The following is a 21,537-nucleotide window of genomic DNA, read 5'->3' on the forward strand; positions in this document are numbered from 1 at the left end:
TTTTTATTTTTATTTTTGCATGACTTAGCATTAGATCAGTAATTCAAACTCAAAATCAGTAAAATAAAAATCAGTAAAATAGATCATTAGAAAAAAAAAATTTTGTAATGCTTATTCGATGATTATATGGGAAAGCGAATAGTATCGAAAATTAACTGATTGAAAAAATGATTAATATCGAAAAATAACTGACCGAAACCCATTTTAATGATTAAGATCGAAAATGTGATTTTCAGATTAATATCGAAAAGTTTTTATATCGAAATTCACATAAGCGGAGCAATATCGAAATCAATAAAAACGGAATAAGATCGAAAACTTATTTTAATGATTAACGTCGAAAATTTGATTTTCTGATCACACTTTTTTTTTTTTATATAAAAAACAAGTACTAGGAGAAAATCTTAAAAAACTTTTAATACTAAGTCACTTTTCAATAAGAAACTTATTTAAGATTTTAATGAATATTTCCTATTTTTTTCACCTAAATATCGCATCAACTTTACACGAAGTTAGCATCTACAACGGAGAGCAGCAGTTTCAATGAACAGTTTAATTTGCATGCACAATAAACAGTTTAATTGCACGTGCAAGGAAATTCGATTCGATTTAAAACTTGAAATTTAAGAAACTTTTAAGAAACTCAATATTCCCTAATGTCGTTAGAGAACTTATCAATATAATATATAAGTTTGTACACCAAAAGCACTGTTTACAAAATAGTTACAGTTTCAATGGTTTCATTTCTCAATCAATTACTATCAATTTTTATAACTGAAGGAGTTTTTATTATGTACGGAATGTTCCTATTATTTTTAATGGTGATATAATGCATGCTTTAAATAATTGCATGGAAGTATAACACTCAAATAATGCATATCTATCAGTATTTTCTAATTTCTTCTTTATTTTTTTTAAGTTCTTTAAAAACCAAACAGATTCTGCATGATTTTGTAAGTAAGTAGGAAAGTGTTCCAACATAAATATGTTGTGCATTTTTATAACTATTACAAAACGTTATGTAAAGATAATAGACAACTTGTAAAATATTTAAGCTCTCAGCAACTTGTATAATAAATTCAATAACTTCTGGTATGGAAATTTTATTAAATAGCACTTTTTAAAATATAATATGATAATTAATTTTTAACATTTAGTAGCTACAAACCATACCAGCAATGTATTTAAAATTGTGTGCTCAATATTTTTTTAGTATTTACAATGTTAAACATTCTGGAACAGAATGACCAGATGACTACATGTAATAGTAATTTTTCCATGGTATTTGGAGGTAGAGTGGGTATTGTTTATAATCTTTTATTAAAAAGGATCTTTTAGCATGCTCTTCTTGTTTTATTAATCAGGATTTTTTAATTAGCTTTTTTATATGTTTTATTAAGCAGGATCTATTATCCTGCTCTCCTTGTTTTAAAGTATTTTTTTCTTGAAATTTTTTTGCACATATAACAGATAACTTAGTTGGCATTTAGTTTTGCATATTTACAAATAACTTTATCCTTTTAAACTTTTTATGGTTCGTAAGTCTTTATTGATTTTGACTAAAAATTTTGTAACTTTTTATGGTTTGTTGACATTAAATGTAAATAAAATCAAAACACCTTGTTTTAAATCGTTTTATAAATAGCCAACAACACAACATTCAGTATTTTTTGTTCTACAAACCATTGGTTTATGTCCAATCATGTCAATGGCTGCTATTTTGTGTTTCGATTTTAAGGATTATTAACCGGAAAACTAACAAATTCTTGTCCTAACTTTGCTTCTGCTATGAGACTTGCTTCACACAACAAAAAGCTTCTTATTCTTAACTTTAATAATTTTTCACAGATAACTTTCTGCTCAACCAACAAAGAATCATTACAAATGTGAACTAAAAGTTATACAAATAAAAGAAAGAAAGATTGAGCCATGTCTCAATTTTGTTATCTTTTTGCATTTAGTTCCATTGCTATATATTAATATCCATAGTAATTTATTGAGTACCTCCGCAAAAACTGTTTCTGGTTGAAAATTATGTTATAGAGAATGGTGTTTGCAAACATACATAGCCAAGTTTAAATGTGACTTTTTTTCAATAAAAAAAATAGATAATTAAGATGCTTTTTTCTTGAACAAAAAAAATGACAACTTTTGCCAAAGAACAAAATCATAAAAAATGACAACTTTGCCAAAGAGTAAAATCATTAAAAGTGACAACTTTTGCCAAAGAGCTCCTTTTTCTTAATTCTTTATACCACTTAGACTGCTAAATATTTTATTAACTAGCTTTTTGTTATTCTGCTGTTATCTTAATTATACAGTGCTTTCATTCCATAACTCAACTTCTTTCTGGATCATAAAAACTTCATATCAAACACGAACTCTGCAACTATCAAGGACACTCATAATCTCTTAAGTTTTAAACATTAACTAGTTTTCTGCCAATATTTTAGATGGCTGTTCTTGTTTTCAAAGATAAAATTTGAGTTACTGCAATGCATTTTTTGAAGATCTGAAAATAAGTAAAGTGCCAATTTCTTTTTAATTATGATGGATTTATCATAAGATCTATTTTATCTACTTTTATCTCCCTTCATCCTACTTTCTAATCCACATTTCTCTAATTAGGGGAGAAAAAAATAATAATAATAAATTACTTTGTCATCAAAAAAACACAAATTTCGACCCCTCGCAGAACTAATGTTGCCAAATGATATAATTTTTTTTCAAAACATAGCTCTAGTAGTAATTGTTTCACTATATAAAAGTGGTTTTCATAACTCTTAAGATGCCTCCACAGTTGCAATGTTTAATGATGCCCCATGTATCATGGGGCACCATTTACAAATTATATCATTTGGCAACATTAGTTCTGCGAGGGGTTGAAACTTGTGTTTTTTTGATGACAAAGTAATTTATTAGTTTTTAAAGCACATAAGTTTTAAGGTATTTTGTTCAATGTGTCTATCGGTAAGTAACATTATTTTGTAAACTACAATCTATAAGCTTCTTACTTCATTAAACAAAACCATTAAAAAAACAAGTAGATACTAAAAATAAAGCGATTGTTTTCTATTAGCAAGTATGGGGTAACTTGATACAGTATTTGTGGGGGGCCCTAAAACTGTAGAATAGTACTTTATTGTGCCATAAATAATTTTGAAAATCATTTCTTTTAATATTTAGTGTCAATTTTAAAAGATTTACGTAAATATAATACAAGGAGACCCTATTTCGATACCAGCCATTGGTTATTGACGCTTAAGAATGACACTTAAAACGATATGTTATCTGGTCTTCTGAAATGTGGTTTAGACCATTGGATGCATTATTTGGGTTATAAATATTGATTTGTTTCTATTTCAGATAAAAAGCCGCCTTTTCTCAATGTTTTGTTTACTTAATGATGTTCTTAGTGTGTTTCAAGGTACCCCAAAGGTGGGGTACCTTGAAACAAATTTCTAATTTTATTTTAACTAGTCTCACAAGTTAAACCTGTTATGTTTGGGTAATTTATAGAATTTGTTTTGTGGGTATAAATTTATTCTACAAATTAAATCAATCGTCTAAAAAAAGGCGTATTTAAAAAATCGTTACAAAGAAAAAACCAAAAGTGTGTCATGGTGCCCTACTCTCCCCTACACATTAAAATCTCGTTAAAAAAAATATGTTTACATAAACAGACGTTTTTTGTTTTTTTTTGATTAAAAGTTTTTTCTTCTTGATTAAAAATGTCATTTACATTGGTTCTTATGATCATTAGTGCAACATTTAATCCAATCAATACCTTTTGTTTCCAAATACCATGATTTAAAGCAGTAAAAGCGGTTTTTAAATTTTCAACTAAGTACAACCCTTGCACACATCAATGGCTTTTCTGACAATTTAGCAAAATAAACCTATCGCTTCTAATCATCCAAAGCATATTAGCTTTATTTTTTTATTTAATTTTTGTTTTATTAAAATTTATATGCAGTATAAACATTCACAGAGAATGCTGCACGTAGCACACGCTCAACATTGCTTCTTGTTTATCTTTAGCAATGAAAGCATTTTTGACCAGAAATATTTATTATTCTTTTATACTAAATAAGCAATTTTTCTAAAACAAATAGAAAAATGTAGTTCTAGCTTTATATTTTGCATTTCTGCAAATATATTTGTTCACTGAACCCAAACTATAGTATCTAAAGTGCCATTATACGTTTTAAACATATTAAATATTATACAATTCAACCAACTTCATATTTACTTCTATGCCCAGTTAGCATTGCAGGTTTTTGAAAATAGTTTCAAAAAATTAAACCGCTTCGATATGAGGCTCAGTGGTTTTCTGATTTTACTCCCGTTATTGTCAAAAGACCATTCTTTAACTCTAATAAACGTGCAATCTTTGTCTACTTTTGGCTTTTTGGATGGCACATCGTTTAACACCCCGTCTGTCTCCACTTCTTACAAAACACACTTGTTGAATAAAATAGAATCTAGAATCTCTCAATTTATTAAGAGCATTTTATTCGCTCGTACGAATCTCGTCACTTATGTTCACCTAATTATCAACAGTAAGGTTTCTATCTGCTAAACCATGTGATATAAGCCTAAAAAATTCTAAGCTTTAAAAGTAGCCGTGGCGCAGTGATTAGAGGATTTGCTTAAGGAGCAAGAGATCCAGGGTTCAATGCAAGCTCTAGACATATTTTGTGTCATTTGTATGGTAGAAGATATAAACTTTATAGTGCAATACTCATCCGTGGTGCACTGTGACACGAGACTTCGGGCACCTAAGAAAAAAAATGAATATAAAAAAGTCCATATATACTTGCTATCTGTGTTTCTTATTTAATGTTAGTCTTTTTAAAAAGTTTTTCATAGTGTTTGCAGATACAGCATTCCATGATCTAACATGCACATGGCTTTAAGAGTGTTGAGGTTTGGGGTTGCATTATCAGCATCAATGTAGCCAATCTAAAGGCTAACCTCATTTGTGTAATGAAAGGTTTCATTACACAAATGAGGTAAGCCTTTGATGACTCCCTGGTCTTTTAACTCATAATAAGTCAACATCAATCTAGTCACAGTTGCTGTAATTAAAAAAGTGCCAATCGAAATAGTTCTTCTAAAATACTTTAAAACAAACTCAACAGTTATTTGATTTCACGTCTAGGTTCACGTTTTTCATAGGTTCCCAGTTGTTTAAACAACTGGGAACTTGTCAATAAAGAGAATATTTACGAGAATTTAGGACATTTATCAAAAAAGAAAAGTAGAGAATATAAAAATTTACTTTTTTACTTTTTAAGTACTAATTTTTAAATATTTGTCTCGTTAAAGTTACAGGGAAGGCAACAAATTTGAGAGATGACAATATGGTATAAAAACACCCTGTCTACTACGAATTAATTTTTAAATTGTAAAAAACTTTATGCAAATAAAATCCGAACTTTATTTAATTTTTGGCTTTTTTTAAACATCAAGTCAGAATTTTTAAAATAACAGACGGGTTTTTCGCCAAAAAACAACAACAAAAAGTCACTTCGAATAATTAAAATTTCTAATAACTGCAGGCTCAAATAACTGAAAGATATTTCCCGGAGTTTGTTAAGGAAACTACGAGGGGAATGAAAATCGCTTCGAATAAGCCGGAACTTTAAACGTCAGCCAGACCGAAATAATCGGAGTCCACTGTAACTGTACACTGAGTAATGTACTGTAACTGTAACCTGTACTGTAACTGTAAAGTGAGTCCACTGTACCCTTTTTATTAGTTCTTGCCTATTTTTTCAAAATTTTTCATGAAATTTTATAGATATTTATTTCTCAGATATTTTTTCAGTTTATATTGTTTTTCATTGTAAACTTGTGTAAGTTTTATTGTTGCTCTATAAAATTGTACAAAGACCAACAAATATATATAAAAAAAAAAAACAGTTTCTAGTATGTACCGATGTTACCATAACTTTTTTTAAAAGAATATGAATACAAAATCGACTACATATTCTCCTAGACAACGCTCACGAGTTTGAAACACATTAGGTGGTTATTTCCGATTAACGGCTAAGCATTTATTCCGGATAAACATAAATATAAAATATTTTAAAAATCTCAATACCCTTTCATGTGCGCATGCCCAAGTTAAAACAAAATTTATTAATCAAAATGCGAATTCTCTCTCACTTAAATAAAACTAAAAACTTAAATAACTCTTTCATAAATTCTCTCGTAAACTCTTTCTCATAAATATTCTTTAAAAACGTAAATTAATAAATCTCTTTATTCTATAAAAAGCCACTATGAGCGATGATGTGGGATATGAGCTAGAACTTTTTATTAAGGTAAAAATTATTTTACTGTCTGTTACATTTGTTTAACGTAATTTTTGTATTAACAAAATCACCCACGTTTAATTAAAACGATTTACATTGTTTTCACTAATTTTTTTAATTAATGCATTTATAGAAATAAATTTAGGTGAAGCTGCTGTATGAAATAAAATTACTAATATACTGAATTAAGTAAAAAGTTTTAGTACAGTAAGGAGTGTTGGTTTAAGCTATTTTTTAATTTATTTTATATTTGTAAATATTTGTAAAAAATAAATATATACTGTATTGTGAAATGTTATTATAATAGCTATTTGTAATAAGACGCAAGTAAATTTATTTAATATTTTACAGGCTATCAAGTTGTCATTTCTTTCATTTTGTTGTTGTTTTTTTTCATGAATTTTTTTTATTAATTTATTTTTTTATTGAATTTCTACAAATGTTTTTTTTTTAAATATTTGAATTGAGTTAAAGTTTATTTCACTTCAAGTTTATTTTTTGCAATTGAAGTTGTTTTTGATAATTTAAATAAATTTGACAATAACTTTTACAATCTTTACCATATCTCTTTTACAATCTTTTTTTTTTTTTTAAGTTTAATTGCAATTACCTTTATTGGTTGATAAACTGATTTGATAAATACGTCTTAAAGTAAACCATACAATAGAAATGTCTCTATTAGTAAAGTTACTGATAACTATTTTTAGTATTTAAATTTATAGATAACCTAAGAGGCATGGTTAAATGGAGTGATGTGTGATTAGAAAAACTAGATAAAAGCTATAGACTGAAAAAGGAACTCTTATTGTGCAGTCTTAAACTCTGTTTAAGTAATTTAAAATACAGTTTAGTTAGTTTTCAAGCTTTTTATCTTAAAGACCTAAATATAAATCAGTTTCTTATATTAGATTTTCAAAAACAGATTGACGTTTACACGTAGACTCAAACAAAAACTATAAAAAATTGATCAAATAGAGTATTTTATAAATGTTTCGGCTGGAACATTTATAAAATACTCTATTTGATCAACTTTTTAGTTTTTGTTTGAGTCTACGAATAAATGTCAATCTGTTTTTGAAAATCTAATATAAGAAACTGATTTATAAATAGAGCATAAATAGAGTAAATATAAAAGTTAAACTATAAATAGAGTAAATATAAAAGTTTTGGCTGCAGAAGCTATGTGTATTTTAAGATAATAAAATAATATATTGCAGATAGTAGAATAAGTCAGGGTTTTAGAATGAGTGGCCAAAAAGCTTCATATATTTTTCAAGATAGCCTTGGACCATTTTTAGGAAAAAACCCATGTTACTATAACATTAAGTTTGTTTTCACTTTGATGTTTGATGCAACAAGTACTACATAGCAAATAAGAAAAAACATATTTTTGTCAGAAGAAGAGAACCATTTTGTTACAAAATATTTAACATCAATTATAGTTTTTGGTGAGGATGCTGAGCAGCTCACATTTGATTTATATGTTTGATTTATTTAATTAAATACATGTATTCAACCCTCGGAATTAGGGTCGGTATTCGGCAATGCCGACTTAACTGCTGACCTAAAAGTGTTTGAGGTCGGCAAAAAATCGCCAACCTCATTTCTATGTTTTATGGTAACCTCTTTGTGTCAATTTTTTTTTTGCCGACCTGATGCTGACCTCCAACAATTTGAGGTCAGCAATAAACTGCTGACTTTATTTTTCCTAATTATGAGGGTTGTGTATTAGAAAATTAATTATTTTAGGAGTAACTTGTGTTCACTAAATTCCTCATTGGTATTGTTTCCTTGTTTGAAAAAAAAATTAACCATATTCAAGATAAAGGACCAATTGTTCATATATTATTTTATTAAATGAAACATCTTTTATTAACTATGATGAAGTGTTTTCTTAAATCTTCTACTGTTAATGGAAAACTTGCCAAAGGTCTTTTCCATTAACAACAGAAGAAAAAGATTCTTCTGATTCAACTGTCCGACATGAGTTAAATAAAATAAACTTTAGTGAGAAACTTAAAAACCAAATATTTTACTTAGTTTTTAGCTTTCTTGTCTAAAAACTATGTATGGTTATCTCAGTAGAGCTGTTAAGCACTGTTTAACTATTCATAATGGAAATGCTAGAGCAGAGTTTATCAGATAATAAAAATACAGACTTAAGAGCAAGTAAAACTAAATGAAACTTTAATAACTTGAGCGAGTATCAAAAGAATATGCAAGAAGTTGTCATGGAGCATATAATGTTGATGCTCTCTCTAAAGGCGTTGTTTTAAGCAGTTCAATATGTTCATAGATTATATATATGAAAAGAATAAATGTGAATTCATGAATAGAATTAATTGTGACTATTCACAAGAAATATTTATTTAGAAATGTTAAAAAAGTTGTTAAATACAACTAAAGGGAACTATATCAAAAGGAAAAACCTTGAAAATGACGAGAAAAATGTGGATCTAGAGTTTCAGCTTGCTCAAATAATGCTGGATGAAGCGATGAAATCTATGCAAAGTGCCACCAATAATGAAGATATGATAGGTATAATAATTACCCATACCTTGTATTGAGTATGGGACAATACAGGGTATGGGTAATACAGATAAACAGATCAAAAAAAGTCTCAAATGTGCTACAACACATAAAAATAAACAAATATTGAGTAAATGAATAATTATTTGTTTAAAAGAAAAAAGTGAAATGGATAGATTAAATAATTCATTCAGAAAATCAAATTAGTTTTATTTAAAAAAAGTTGTGTTGCAGTTGAGACTTGCAGACAAGACTTAAACCTCTTGTTGAATTATTTTAAATTTTATTATGAATTGGAAATTATTTGGTGATTATGCTAATTTATTTTATATTGTTTTAGACTTATGAAGAACTTTTTGTTGCATGTTGAAAAACAAAAATCTGTAAAAAATTTAGTTGTTTAAATAATATTTTTTATGATTTATTGTGTTTTTAAAAACTTTTTTTTTAAAATTGTTTGAATTTTTTCATTTATGGAATGAAATTTCTCTTCTTTTTTTTTTAAGTTGTTGCTAGACAGCCTATTTATTATATTTCATACTTTTATTAATGTCTTTTAAATTATATTGACAATTATATTTGTGTGCAGCTGACAATTATTGCACAAATAATTTTTATAAGTTTTCAAACAAAAAAATTTAAAAACTTTTTTATTTTTTTGTTTGTTTGACAAACAAAAGCAAAAGGAATTAAAAATAGTTTGTTTATTTTCTAAAATATCTGTCAATCAAGAGCCAAGAAATTAATTTTGTATTTTTTGTCATACTCTTCTAGCAATCTATGTATTTGCAATGTATCTCCGAAAGAGTACTTTGTAGTATTGAGCTAACAATCTAAAGCTGGTACATAGCAAATGGCCACAACAGGTACCTGCCATTAGATAAATTGTATTACAATATACAAACTAAACCATGTTGTTAATTAAATTTGTTGTTACAAATAATAAGCTGTTGGCACTAAATCAGGCAATTAAGCCAACACTTTCCAGATAGTACCTACTTCAAATAATGGAACTTTTAGATGTTGTTACTAGTAGGTCAGCATGAATCTTTCGGTTTTGCTCAGCACATTTGACTGGCTCAATCCAGTCAAATGTATGAGGTAGAAGTTGCATTATTTAATAAAATAGGTACTATCTAGAAAGTGTTGCCTCATTTGCCGCATTTCGTACCAACAGGTTATTATTTGTTCTGTTCACTAAACAACAGCTTGCACAATAAAATGTTAAACTACAAGGAGGCATTCTGACAGCAGAAGTGAGCTCTTTTTTGATATAAGGTTTTGTACTTCCAACTTTTTTTTTGCCTAAACATAGACAGGATATCATAGACAATGGTGATACATATATTGCTGAAAGTTACTTATAGAGTTAAAAATGAGTAATTTTTTTTTTTTAAATAGTGTCATTTTTTGCTGACCCAATAAATAAGTATTTGCACTAAGTAATTGATATTTAATAATTAGTAAAATAATATGATTATAAATAAGGATTATTTAAATTGTATTGTAACTATTATAATTAAACACTGGTTAAATAATTGTACATGTTTTTAAATTTAAAAAATAGTACATGGTTTTTTTATTTTTGCAATTTTTGTAAACATTTTTATTAACATTTGTTAAAAGGTTATTACACTGTGATATTATATCTCAGTGTAATAAGCTTTTAATAAATGTCATTTTGTAAGTAAATTATAGAAATATAACAATGTTGTTGTTATATTTTTTAGTACTACACTATTTGTAATTCTATGCTACTATTTGCTACCTCACTGCTACCTACCATTAATAGTAGGGTAGCTCCACCAAAAATATTTGACTGTGGCTCTGGATGTGAATGTAGAGCCATAGTCTCCTTATTTTATTTACTGGACAAGATGCATAATTATTATTGCATTTTTTCTTTATTAGTCTTCAAAAGATGGAAAAGGTCTTGGCGACTGTATTCATTGTCATCGCTTTATGATGGTTTTGGCTTTAAAAGGAGTTACTGCTAATGTCACCACCATTGATTTGCGTCGAAAACCAGAATTTTTTGTTAAGTATTATGCAGGAGTCAAATTACCATGCTTAGTTCATAACGGTAAAGTTATTGATGATATTATTGAGATAGAATCGCATATTGAAAAACATTTTCCTGATCCTCCACTTGTATTACTCGATGACCATGGTGCATCAAAAGCAGGAGAAAAAATTTTCCAGAAATTTTCTGCTTTAATAAGAAATCGAGATCCTGCAGGGGAAGAGAGGTTGCGTGATTCATTAAATGAAGAATTACAAAAATTAGATGCTTTTCTAGCTTCCTCAAAAAAAATTCCGGGTCCATATTTGGCCGGAAATGAAATGACAATGTCAGATTGTGTTCTACTACCTAAGTTGCATCAAATGCAAATAACATTAAAGTTCTTTAATGATTTTAGTATTCCAAAGAATCTGGTCTACTTGCAAAATTACTTAAAGGTGGCAAATGAAAATGAAGTTTTTGTAAAAACTTGTTGTGAAACCTCGGAGATACTTGAAGGTTGGAGTACACATGTTGGGGATCCTAAAAAAGCACAAAAGCTTCGATCTGTTAAGCATTAATGTATAACCATTTAAATGTTCCTTATTATCTTCAGTCGTAAGGTATAAAATATCATTTAAATGTAAATGATTTAAAATAAGATTCATAATACACAAGATGCACAAGCCATAAGACACGAATTAAGCAAGTTTACATGAGACACGAATTAAGCAAGCTAGTTAGTGAGTAAAAAAATTGTGTTTATACTAAGCTCTGTCTCAATTTATTATTAACTTTTATTATTTAGCGCGTCAAACATATACATATAAAGTGTTAATATTATTATCCATTTTATTAGGATTTTACATGAGTTTTTATTTTTTAGTTCTTATTTTATCATATGAAAAGCAGAGATATACTATTATTGATAGAATTTCGTTTTGGAATTCTCCATATAATATAATTAAATAGAGTCTATTTGAAAAAGTCTAATATAAGTAAAGTTAATGTGTTTTTAATTATTGTTTTATGTTTAACTGTGAATTGTATTTTGAAATTAAAACATTGAAACTTTTGTCTATTAAAAAAGAAAATATTAAAGTAACTTCTTTCTCTTCTGTTCAATTTATTTTTCTTCTGTTTATCTTTTATGTCAAAGATTTTTTTAAATCTTGACATGCAACTTGGAGTTTTTTCCGTCTTGTATGCACCTTGGAGTTTTTAAAGGTTTTGCAATGGTATGTAAGCATGACAGCTACGTATAATTATTATAAATTTTATACAGTATCGGACAAAACATGGTGGACAAACTCAAATTTATAACAAAAGTTGATCAAAAACTAAAAAAAACTAGTAAAACAATTGAACATATTATTTTTTTATGAAGTTTATTACGTTGTTAACAAAATTTAAAACTTTTGAACCATAATAAAAATCACTAAAAAAGTTTTATAACACATTTTCTCTAACAAACTACATTTTTCTTTGGACAAAACGAGGTGGACAATCAAAAAATCGACTGAAAATTCAAAAAATTTCAAAAATTAACTTATTTTTCGAAAAACTTCAAAAATTAACTTAATATTTTGTAGGACCTTCTTTACTTTTAATTACTGCTTTCATTCTTCGAGGCATAGACTCAATTAATGAGTCAACAATTCTCATATCAAGCTCTCGCCAGGCCTTCTCAATTTGTTCAAATAGTTCCTCACTGGTCTTCACATTTGCACGCTCAATATTGTCAATTATTTCCCAGAAATTTTCTATGGGATTCAAATCAGGACTTTCTGCAAGCCACTCCATTATGGTGAAATTTTTGTCCCTGAACCATTGTTTTACAATTTTTGACGTATGTTTGGGATCATTGTCCTGTTGAAAAATCCATTTTAGGGGCATCTCCCATTCAGCATGTGGTAACAACATCTTCCATTATATCTTTGTAAACAAAGCGGTCCATAATTCTATGAATTTTGTGAAAAACACCAGTTCCTAGTGCTAAGAAACATCCCCAAACCATAGCAGACGTTCCATGCTTAACACTCTTCGTGGTATATTTTAGTATTGAATCTAGTGTTCTTTGGTCTCCAGACTTGCTGTAGACCAGCGAGTCTGGAGACCAAAGAACACCAGATTCAATACTAATGTACTGTAGACCAGTGGAAAAAAGTATGTTTTTCCACTGGTCTACAGTCCAATTTTGGTGTGCTTTGGCAAACGCAAGTCTTAGCTTTCGATTTTTAAAAGAAGTTGTTTTTTGGCAGGCATTCGAGAAAACAATTTTGCTTCGTTAGCTCTTCGTCGCACAGTGCGATTAGAGATTTGTAGTTCGATTTTTTTGGTTAATTTTATGGATGACAAAAATGGATCTTTTTTAAGCTCTTAAACAATTATTCGATCTAGCCTTTGTGATGTTTTTCTTGGACGTCCGACCCAATGGTTTGTTTTAAAGCAGTCATGAGATCCAAATGATTTGACAGTTTTGCTTACAGTCGATTTACCTATATTATATTTTCTACAAATTTTAGCTTGACTTTTTCCGCTATTAAAATCGGTAATAATATTTTCGCGTAAAACTCTTCCTAATTTGTAGTAAGTCATTTTTAGTTGCAATTTACGCCATATATCACGAGTTAAATCTATTTTAAGTTTAATTGAAAAAATAATTGGTCAGACTTTCCAAAATCTATTTTATTATTTTAGAGTAATATTATGTTAACAGTGAAAAACAAAAGAATACGGTAAATTGAATAAAGACAATGAAACCTTATAAAAAAAGCATCGTTTTCATTTCTCCACCTTGTTTTGTCCAAGGAAAAATGTAGTTTGTTGAGAAAAATGCGTTATAAATTTTTTTGTGATTCTTAGTATGATTCAAACGTTTTAAATTTTGTTAAGAATATAATAACCTATTTAAAAATTATTATGTGCAATTGTTCTACTAGTTTTTTTTTAGTTTTTGATCAACTTTTTTTTTAAATTTGAGTTTGTCCACTATGTTTAGTCCGATACTGCAAGTTTACCGATTTCAAAAAGTTTTCCAAAGTGTAAGGAGGGTTAACAAAAAGTCTCTATATGATAATATCTCATATTTTTATAGGCATGTCATTTAAATTATAATTATACTTTTTATACGTAAAATAAACTTTATAACAGCCACCAATTCGACAATTGCAGCTGTTTATGAGGCTTGTATATAGTGGCAAGTCAAGTTTAGTAACAGTTATGTATCGTCAATGGTGTGCAAGCAATCGCCATATTGAAACTGTATGTTCCAGCTGAATAAAAAGCTCTTATAAAAAATGTAAATTTTACTGGAACAACCAATGTCAATTTTTCAATGCTCAAATCCGCCCGTTTATATAATATATATAAATGTACTAAAAGCGTTATTAGACTCTTTTATGAAAAATCCTTATTAGACATTTTACTTGACAAAGAATCTTTTGCTTTATTATCAAGATTAAAGTGACACTTGCTGTTATAAAAGCTCTTGCTCTAAAAAACAACAGTTGTGGCCCTTTTTACTTCGGCGTCAAAATATTTATTTATTTATAGCCGATATTACCATAACTTAAGTGATAACAAAAAATACTCGAGAAACAGCCTTTAAAGTAAAGAATTTTCTATTCTATGATTGCAACAAAGGATGACAGTGTGATTGGAATCTGCTTTTCGAGCTATATTGCTTATATTTTTGAGCCTAGAGGTCATTAGTTAAATTACTTGTACTCAATTTCTGCACCATGTTAACTGTGTTCAGATGCAGACCAACAAAGCAGTATATATATATATATATATATATATATATATATATATATATATATATATATATATATATATATATATATATATATATATATACATATATATATATATATACATATATATATATATATATATATATATATATATATATATATATATATATATATATATATATATATATATATATATATATATATATATGTATATATATATATATCTATATATAGATATATATATATATATGTATATTTATATAAATGTATATCGGTGGTGGTGTAGTGGTAGCGGAATTGGTAGAGCGCTTGCTTGATAAGCAAGAAGCTCCTAGTTCAATCCCAACCGCTTCCCTGGTATTACCGCGCTCAACTTGTTTCTCCGCGCAGCGGTCTTGTTCGCCAAAGTTGGTGTTTCGGAGTTATTGAGATGAGAGAGGGTTGTAACCATAATAAAATTAACCTCCTTGATCGTATTGACCTTCTTGGCCTTGGGGAGGTGAATTAACATTAAAGTGAATATATATTTTTTTGTTATATTTTACATATTTTTACATATTTTCTTGAGACAGCTATCTCAAGAAAATATGTAACAAAATAATTTTTACAATTAGGTATTGGATTGAAACTCAAATTAATAATACCATTTAAAGTGTTTTGGGTTGTTGACTTATAGCCAATAGTAAGGGGCCAGTCGCAAGTTACTTGTAACCACTCTTCTTCTTTTTCAATATTTTTTTATAAGAACTCTTTATTTGAAGTAGTTTCTTAAGCTTCTCTTCGCTCATCACATGTTCTACATTATCTTAAATAAATTTTACTGTAAGTACAGCAAAATTGAATTTCTTACTAGGAAATATTTTCTTTAAAAGAAGAAATACGTTTCTTGTTTTAAGAAACATATTTCCTCTTAGCAATTTATTTTTTAAACAAGAAAAGTATTTCTTGTTTTGAGAAATAAATTTTTCTTAAACTATGGTCAATAGATTTACGATTTTGCTGTGAATTCTAATGAGCTGTGATAAGTTCTACTGAGTTGTAAGTTGAGCAACTTTGAAGGTTTTTACAGTTTAACACTGTTCCGAAAAGTCTGAGGGAGTCTCATCCGTAGGTATTTTCCGTTGCAATATACACCTTAGTGAAATATACAACTTAAATATAAAATTAAAAAATAATAATAATAAAAAATAAACAATAGTAATAATAAATAATAATAATAAAATAAATAATAAATAATAATAAAATAAAGAAATAAAAATAAATAACAATAATAAAAAAAAAATAATAAAAATAAAATTAAACTTAAATAAAATGAAATATATAACTTAAATGTAAGACAGCTTTTACGAGAATTTAAGCTTTGATTCTATCCTTTTTTACATTAAAAAAATATATTACTCGAACATATGGGCGGTATGTTTTAAAAGAAAATTGGTGAATTTATATCCTCTCCTAATTTAATTACTCGAGTATTTAAACATTTTGCTCTATCCAGGGTTCTGTACAGCCACATTCTTAATAACTGTAAATTACCAAGTATTGAACTTTCACAAAAATCACTTTAGTCAGATCACAAGATAGTATGGAATTTTTTGAAAAATGTTATTATGAATAAAATACACAACGTCAATGTATATTGCTTGTTGATAAAGTTTATATCAAATCTACATAAACTTATCATGGAGATGTTTTGTTTGGGAATTCTGCTGGAAATCAACACAGTGTCCTTGCCAAAATCTTGTTAGCTATAACGGTAAAATGTTTGTTTGGTAGACCAGAGTTTCTCATAAAAATGATTCCAACTAGTCACTTAAATTCTATTTTTTTTTAAACATTGTAAACCAATAATTAAAACAACTAACTATCAACCCATGCAAAACTGTTATTAATTGCTGCTAATGAAAATAAAGTAAATCAAAAGTTTTTTTAAAATAATGAATAATATTGGAAAAAAACTTTGGTGTGGAGATAATGAAAACACCTTTTTGTTAATTGATTATGTTCATGTCATGAAGTTTGTTCGTTATAATTGGTTTAATAAAAGGGAATTAGTTTTTGAGTTTGACGATAACAAATATGTATCAAAATGGAGTGATTTGATAAATCTTTATGAGTTGAAATCTGTCAACCTTTTAAAGCTTAGCAAACTAAATGAAATTTTTATTTCACCAAAGCCAATTGAGCGGCAGAAAATTAACAGTTGCTTACGAGTTTTCTGTGATGAAACGATTGCTGTACCTAAAGACCATCCACCTATTATAAAAAATTAAGTTATTGGTAACATCAAATTTATTTATGGTTCACAATTGATCCATTAGAGAAAACTTTTAGCAAGCTTCACCAAGGTTCTGGAGGAATCTATCTTATTATTGCTCAGCCTGTCATTGAAGAAGTTATTTATGACCGACATTGTCGTACTTTAGCAAATATATTTCTAAAAATCTAGCAATAATACAATTTTCAAGACTCACATAGGCGTCTAGGCAAAAAGTTTTAAAACTGTCATGACAATGAGTTTTTTTTTTAATTGTATCATAATATATAAGGAGTATACGAGCCCATTTACAAAGTTCGCTGAGTCCGGGTAAATTGATATTGAAAAAACAACAAATAATAAAACAACAAAATACCGTAAACCGGGGTAACTTTGTACCAATTTTGATAAAGAAGATAACTTTTTGAAAAAAAGGAATATTTTTCCAAAACTATTTTGATGCTAAAAGTTGTGCATTACTAATATCATTTAATTAGTAAAATGGCGTATTCATTGTATTCATCAAATCCAAGATTTTATGGAAATAATGAGGTGGTCAATGTTACCCGGCAATGGGGTAACTTTGTCATAGTGAATTTTTTTTTAGCACCAGATGTAAATTAAGTGTTATTAATCACATTTAATGTAATTTAAACTTACATTTAGCATTTATTTCAGAAATGGGTACCTAAAATATGTCAAGAAATTAAAGAAGGAACAATAAAAATAAATATAAACAGTATTAAAGAAACATATTAGCTAAAATAATTTGATTTATTTTTATTTTTTTTTTATTAAATGTCAGAAAAAGCAAAAAATAAGAGAGTACTAAAGAATAAACAAACAATTTGTAACATAAACTCTGTTTAAAAAAAAAAAAAATTAGGCATCTCTTTAGTAATCTATCATAAATTCAGTAGTGACTGATTCACCTTCAGATGGTGTTTCTGTTTCACTATCGTATTCTACAGAAATAGATTGTCCTGGTTCAATTTTAAGTCTTTTTTTGGATATATTATTTTTATTTTTACTTTGTGTAACATCTTTTTTATCACCACTGTCATTTTTTTCTCATTTAATGTCTAAAAGACCTTGGTCTAAAGCTTTACGAGAACTCAAGACGTTTTCACTTGGTAACTTGATATACACTGGATTAGGATTAAATGGCACCAAACCACAAGTTCTAAATCAACTTATTAAATTTTTTCTTGAACATTCATTAATGGATGTCATTAAATCATTCAGGAACTTAGAGAAATCTTCTTTTGGTAACGTTGCAAATTTTTTATCACAAGAAGTAAGTTTCCAAACTAGAAGTATACTTCTCCATGCTTTCTTTAATGGTGCAAAGAATGCAATATCAAGAGGTTAAAGCATATGGGTTGAATTGGGCAGAAGGCATATGAATCTAGGCAAAAGAATTTCTCCGACACCATTTCCACAAAACATTATAGAGAAACCAACCTTACTGCAATTCATTATTCTCTCAGGGTACTTAGTTCCACATTTCATAACAACATTTTTATTTCCAGGGTCATCACGCAAATTTGTTTCATCATAATTTCAAATGTTATAAGGTGGAATTCTTTCAAGCTCAAGTCTAATATTGTCAAAATAAATTTTTAGTTGTTCTTTGTTTATAGCTGCATGTTTTCTTATAATATTTGATGCAATTCTATGGGTTAACTGTGAACATTTCATAAAACTTGAGACCCAATCATCACCATTGTTTTTAAATATTTTTACAGTACAATTTTGCAATTTTAAATAACCAGCAAATAACATTTTAACATCAAGTTTATTTAATGGAAATCTCCAATCACACATAACCTTGATTCTAGATGAAAATAACTGCTCCTTATCATAAGTAAATATGGCTGGTGCACCAATGCATTTTTTATGCGTTGACTTCATTTTATTATGTATAGTGCTTCCTGGTATACTAAACCTTTTTGAGGCTTGATGAATAGACATACGTTCATTAATTGCACCCATACACTCTTTCAAAAGAACTGGTATTAGAACAAGTGTTTATGCACATTTTCCAACACTATGCTTGTTATATTTACGAGGGATTAAGCTTTAAACAAAAGTAAATATAAACAACACAAGCAAACTGCAACGTAGTAATTTATTAAACTATTATATAATTTTATTAAATTGCAACTAAATTTAAAAATAAGAGTCTATAAATTTTAATTTTGTAATAAAGTTAATACAATTATGATTTAGCAACAACAACAACAAATAGTTTAACAAGAAAATATACTTTTTTTAAAATCCTAAAATACATTCATGCTAAAAACTGTTTTTCAAAATAAATTGTTCAGACAACATGCTTCAAAAAAATACTCTAGTAATAATAAATAACGATCAAACTACTTTAAAATGAATATTACTTACATGGCCAAAGTTACCCCAAAAGAGTACCGTCAACCGGGGTGACTTCGGACAATTTTCGAAGAAAATATTAAACTGTTTCATTAAAATCAATACAAAATGGAAATATTTTTGTGGAACGTACCACTGTAATTATATAGAACATGAAGAAATTTTGGCTTCCAGGTTTCCAATATTTTATTAGCACTAAAAAACGGTCTGAAAATCAAAAAATCAAAATCGGAAAATGGGGTGACTCCGGACACTTGAAGCTTAAGATTTTAAAAGTTGAAATTTCAACAACAAGAATTTTAAAATGAATGTATAACTATGTAAAAAAGCTGCTTAATTAAAAAATTTTTTATTTCAAATAACAAAACAAAAAGCAACAACTATTGATAAACTATTTCAAATGTACATATAGTTACTGATACAACTATAATGATTAATTAACTACAATGAAGAATGAATTGCTAATCTTTCTCATTTTGTTTAAGTTATTGACAACTGTAAAAGTAAATCATATTAAAATCATTGTCTTTTAAAAAATTCAAAAAATAGTTATAGTTTTGGGCATACAATGCAATCAGTCGACATGGCATTTTCCAAACACATTGAATGATACCAACGACCACAACGTTCACAACCACACCAATCAATTAAAACTTCCTCTTCTTCTTCACTAATTTCAACGCTTTCGTCATTATCTTCTTTTCCACAGATGAAACAAAGATCAGTTTCAATATCTTCAACTACATTTAAAACTGCCCCAGATGCAATGTTCAACTTATTGCCCCTTGGTTTTTTTGTTTCAAATGCACCACGATGAGACATTAGCAAAGTTGTAACCGAATCGTTTAAAATGGATGCTGTTGATGCACCAGGTTCCTTGTATTCAGGAATTCTTTTTAAAACCTTTATACGGTTTATTGGATATAGCCCGCATGTAATAAAGCCAGAAACCAAATTTTGACACACTGTCTCTTGCAACTTAATTGATAAACTTTTTAATAGAGCTGGAAAATGTTCTTTGGGAAAACATCCAGTTTTTCTGCTTTGTTTTCTCCACTCATATAGTACATGTTTCCAACAACGCTTCATTGGACCAAAGACAGATACATCTAATGGCTGCATTAAATGTGTGGCATTTGGTGGCAACATAGCGAAGTAAACATTATGCTCCTTAGCAAGTTTAATAACATCTAGATTAAAATGAGAGGCCAAGTTATCTCCTAAAAGAAGCTTGGGTCCATTTAAATGTTGAACGTTTGGCAAGAAGCATGTTTCAAACCACATGGCAAATGTCTCCATATCAAACCAACCTGATTTTGTGCAACTGTATATTGTTCCCTGTGGCCCTCCTGTTACCCAACCTTTATAAACGTTCGATGCTTTATAAACTACCATAGGTGGTTGTAGTACTCCTGAAGCAGAGCCACACCACATAAGAGATATTGACGTTTTACTATGTTCTTGAACATTTTCCACACGTCGTCTTCCTCTTCGAACTAAAACAAACTTTTTTCCAGGATCATCTGAGAGGTTTGTCTCATCGAAGTTAAATATGTTTGAAGGTTGAATATCACCAAGAGATTCATAAGTTTTTTCAAATTCATCAAAAAAATTACTTATCATTTCTACTCCTAACTTTGATCGTGATTGTTTAATGTTAGAAGCATTTCTGCCAGAAATATTGTTTCGTTTCATAAAAGAATTTAACCAGTCATTTCCAGGTATCTGCAAATTGAAACTATTTAACCCATTACGATTTTTAAGGAAATTAAAAGCCATTATTCTGACTTCTAATCTTCCAATAGGAAAACCCCAATCGGCAACAGCTTCTAGCATTTGAGCAATGAGTACCTCATCGGCTTTGCTTATAATTGTCTGGCCTCCAAACTTCTTTAAAGTGGGTTTTCTAATGTGATCATGCAATGTTGATTTTTTGACTTTGTGCTTATCAGCAGCTTTCCGAATACTCATGCCTTTACTGTGATCTTCTATAGCTTTTTTTATATCTTCTTTAGAGCTTGTTCCATACAACACTTTTAAGTTTAGTTTACGTTTGTAGTTTCGCGCCATTGCTAAAAGAAACTGAAGTAGAATAATAAGTAATGCTCTGTCCGGAGTCACCCTGCAGTCCGAAGTCACCCCGGTTGACGGTATAAACCTACGGGGTAACTTTGACCACCCTGTAAAAAAACCAGAATGTTGTTACTTGAGCCAAAAACTTTTCACCTAATTTTATCTGAACCTTTGTCTTTAAAACAGAAGTAAAACTGAGTTGTTTGC

The 21,537-nt window shown here is 28.4% G+C and overlaps 1 protein-coding gene across 3 annotated transcripts; it reads left to right on the top strand.

The window, feature by feature from the left end:
- The first annotated feature begins 6,128 nt into the window (after positions 1 to 6,128).
- Positions 6,129 to 11,959, top strand: LOC100214219 (chloride intracellular channel protein 5). Of its 3 annotated transcripts, XM_065793799.1 has the most exons (3): positions 6,149 to 6,332; positions 8,697 to 8,861; positions 10,764 to 11,959. In XM_065793799.1, exon 3 carries the CDS (start codon positions 10,815 to 10,817, stop codon positions 11,433 to 11,435), a length of 621 nt encoding a protein of 206 aa, XP_065649871.1. In that variant the 5' UTR covers positions 6,149 to 6,332; positions 8,697 to 8,861; positions 10,764 to 10,814; the 3' UTR covers positions 11,436 to 11,959. The 3 variants fall into 3 exon arrangements, with proteins under 3 accessions (XP_065649869.1, XP_065649871.1, XP_065649870.1); XM_065793797.1 differs by lacking the exon at positions 8,697 to 8,861 and having other exon boundaries at positions 6,129 to 6,332; XM_065793798.1 differs by lacking the exons at positions 6,149 to 6,332; positions 8,697 to 8,861 and adding an exon at positions 9,611 to 9,718.
- The last annotated feature ends 9,578 nt before the right edge of the window (positions 11,960 to 21,537 follow it).

The sequence above is a fragment of the Hydra vulgaris genome, chromosome 03 (assembly GCF_038396675.1).
Source record: "Hydra vulgaris chromosome 03, alternate assembly HydraT2T_AEP".
NCBI lineage: Eukaryota > Metazoa > Cnidaria > Hydrozoa > Anthoathecata > Hydridae > Hydra > Hydra vulgaris.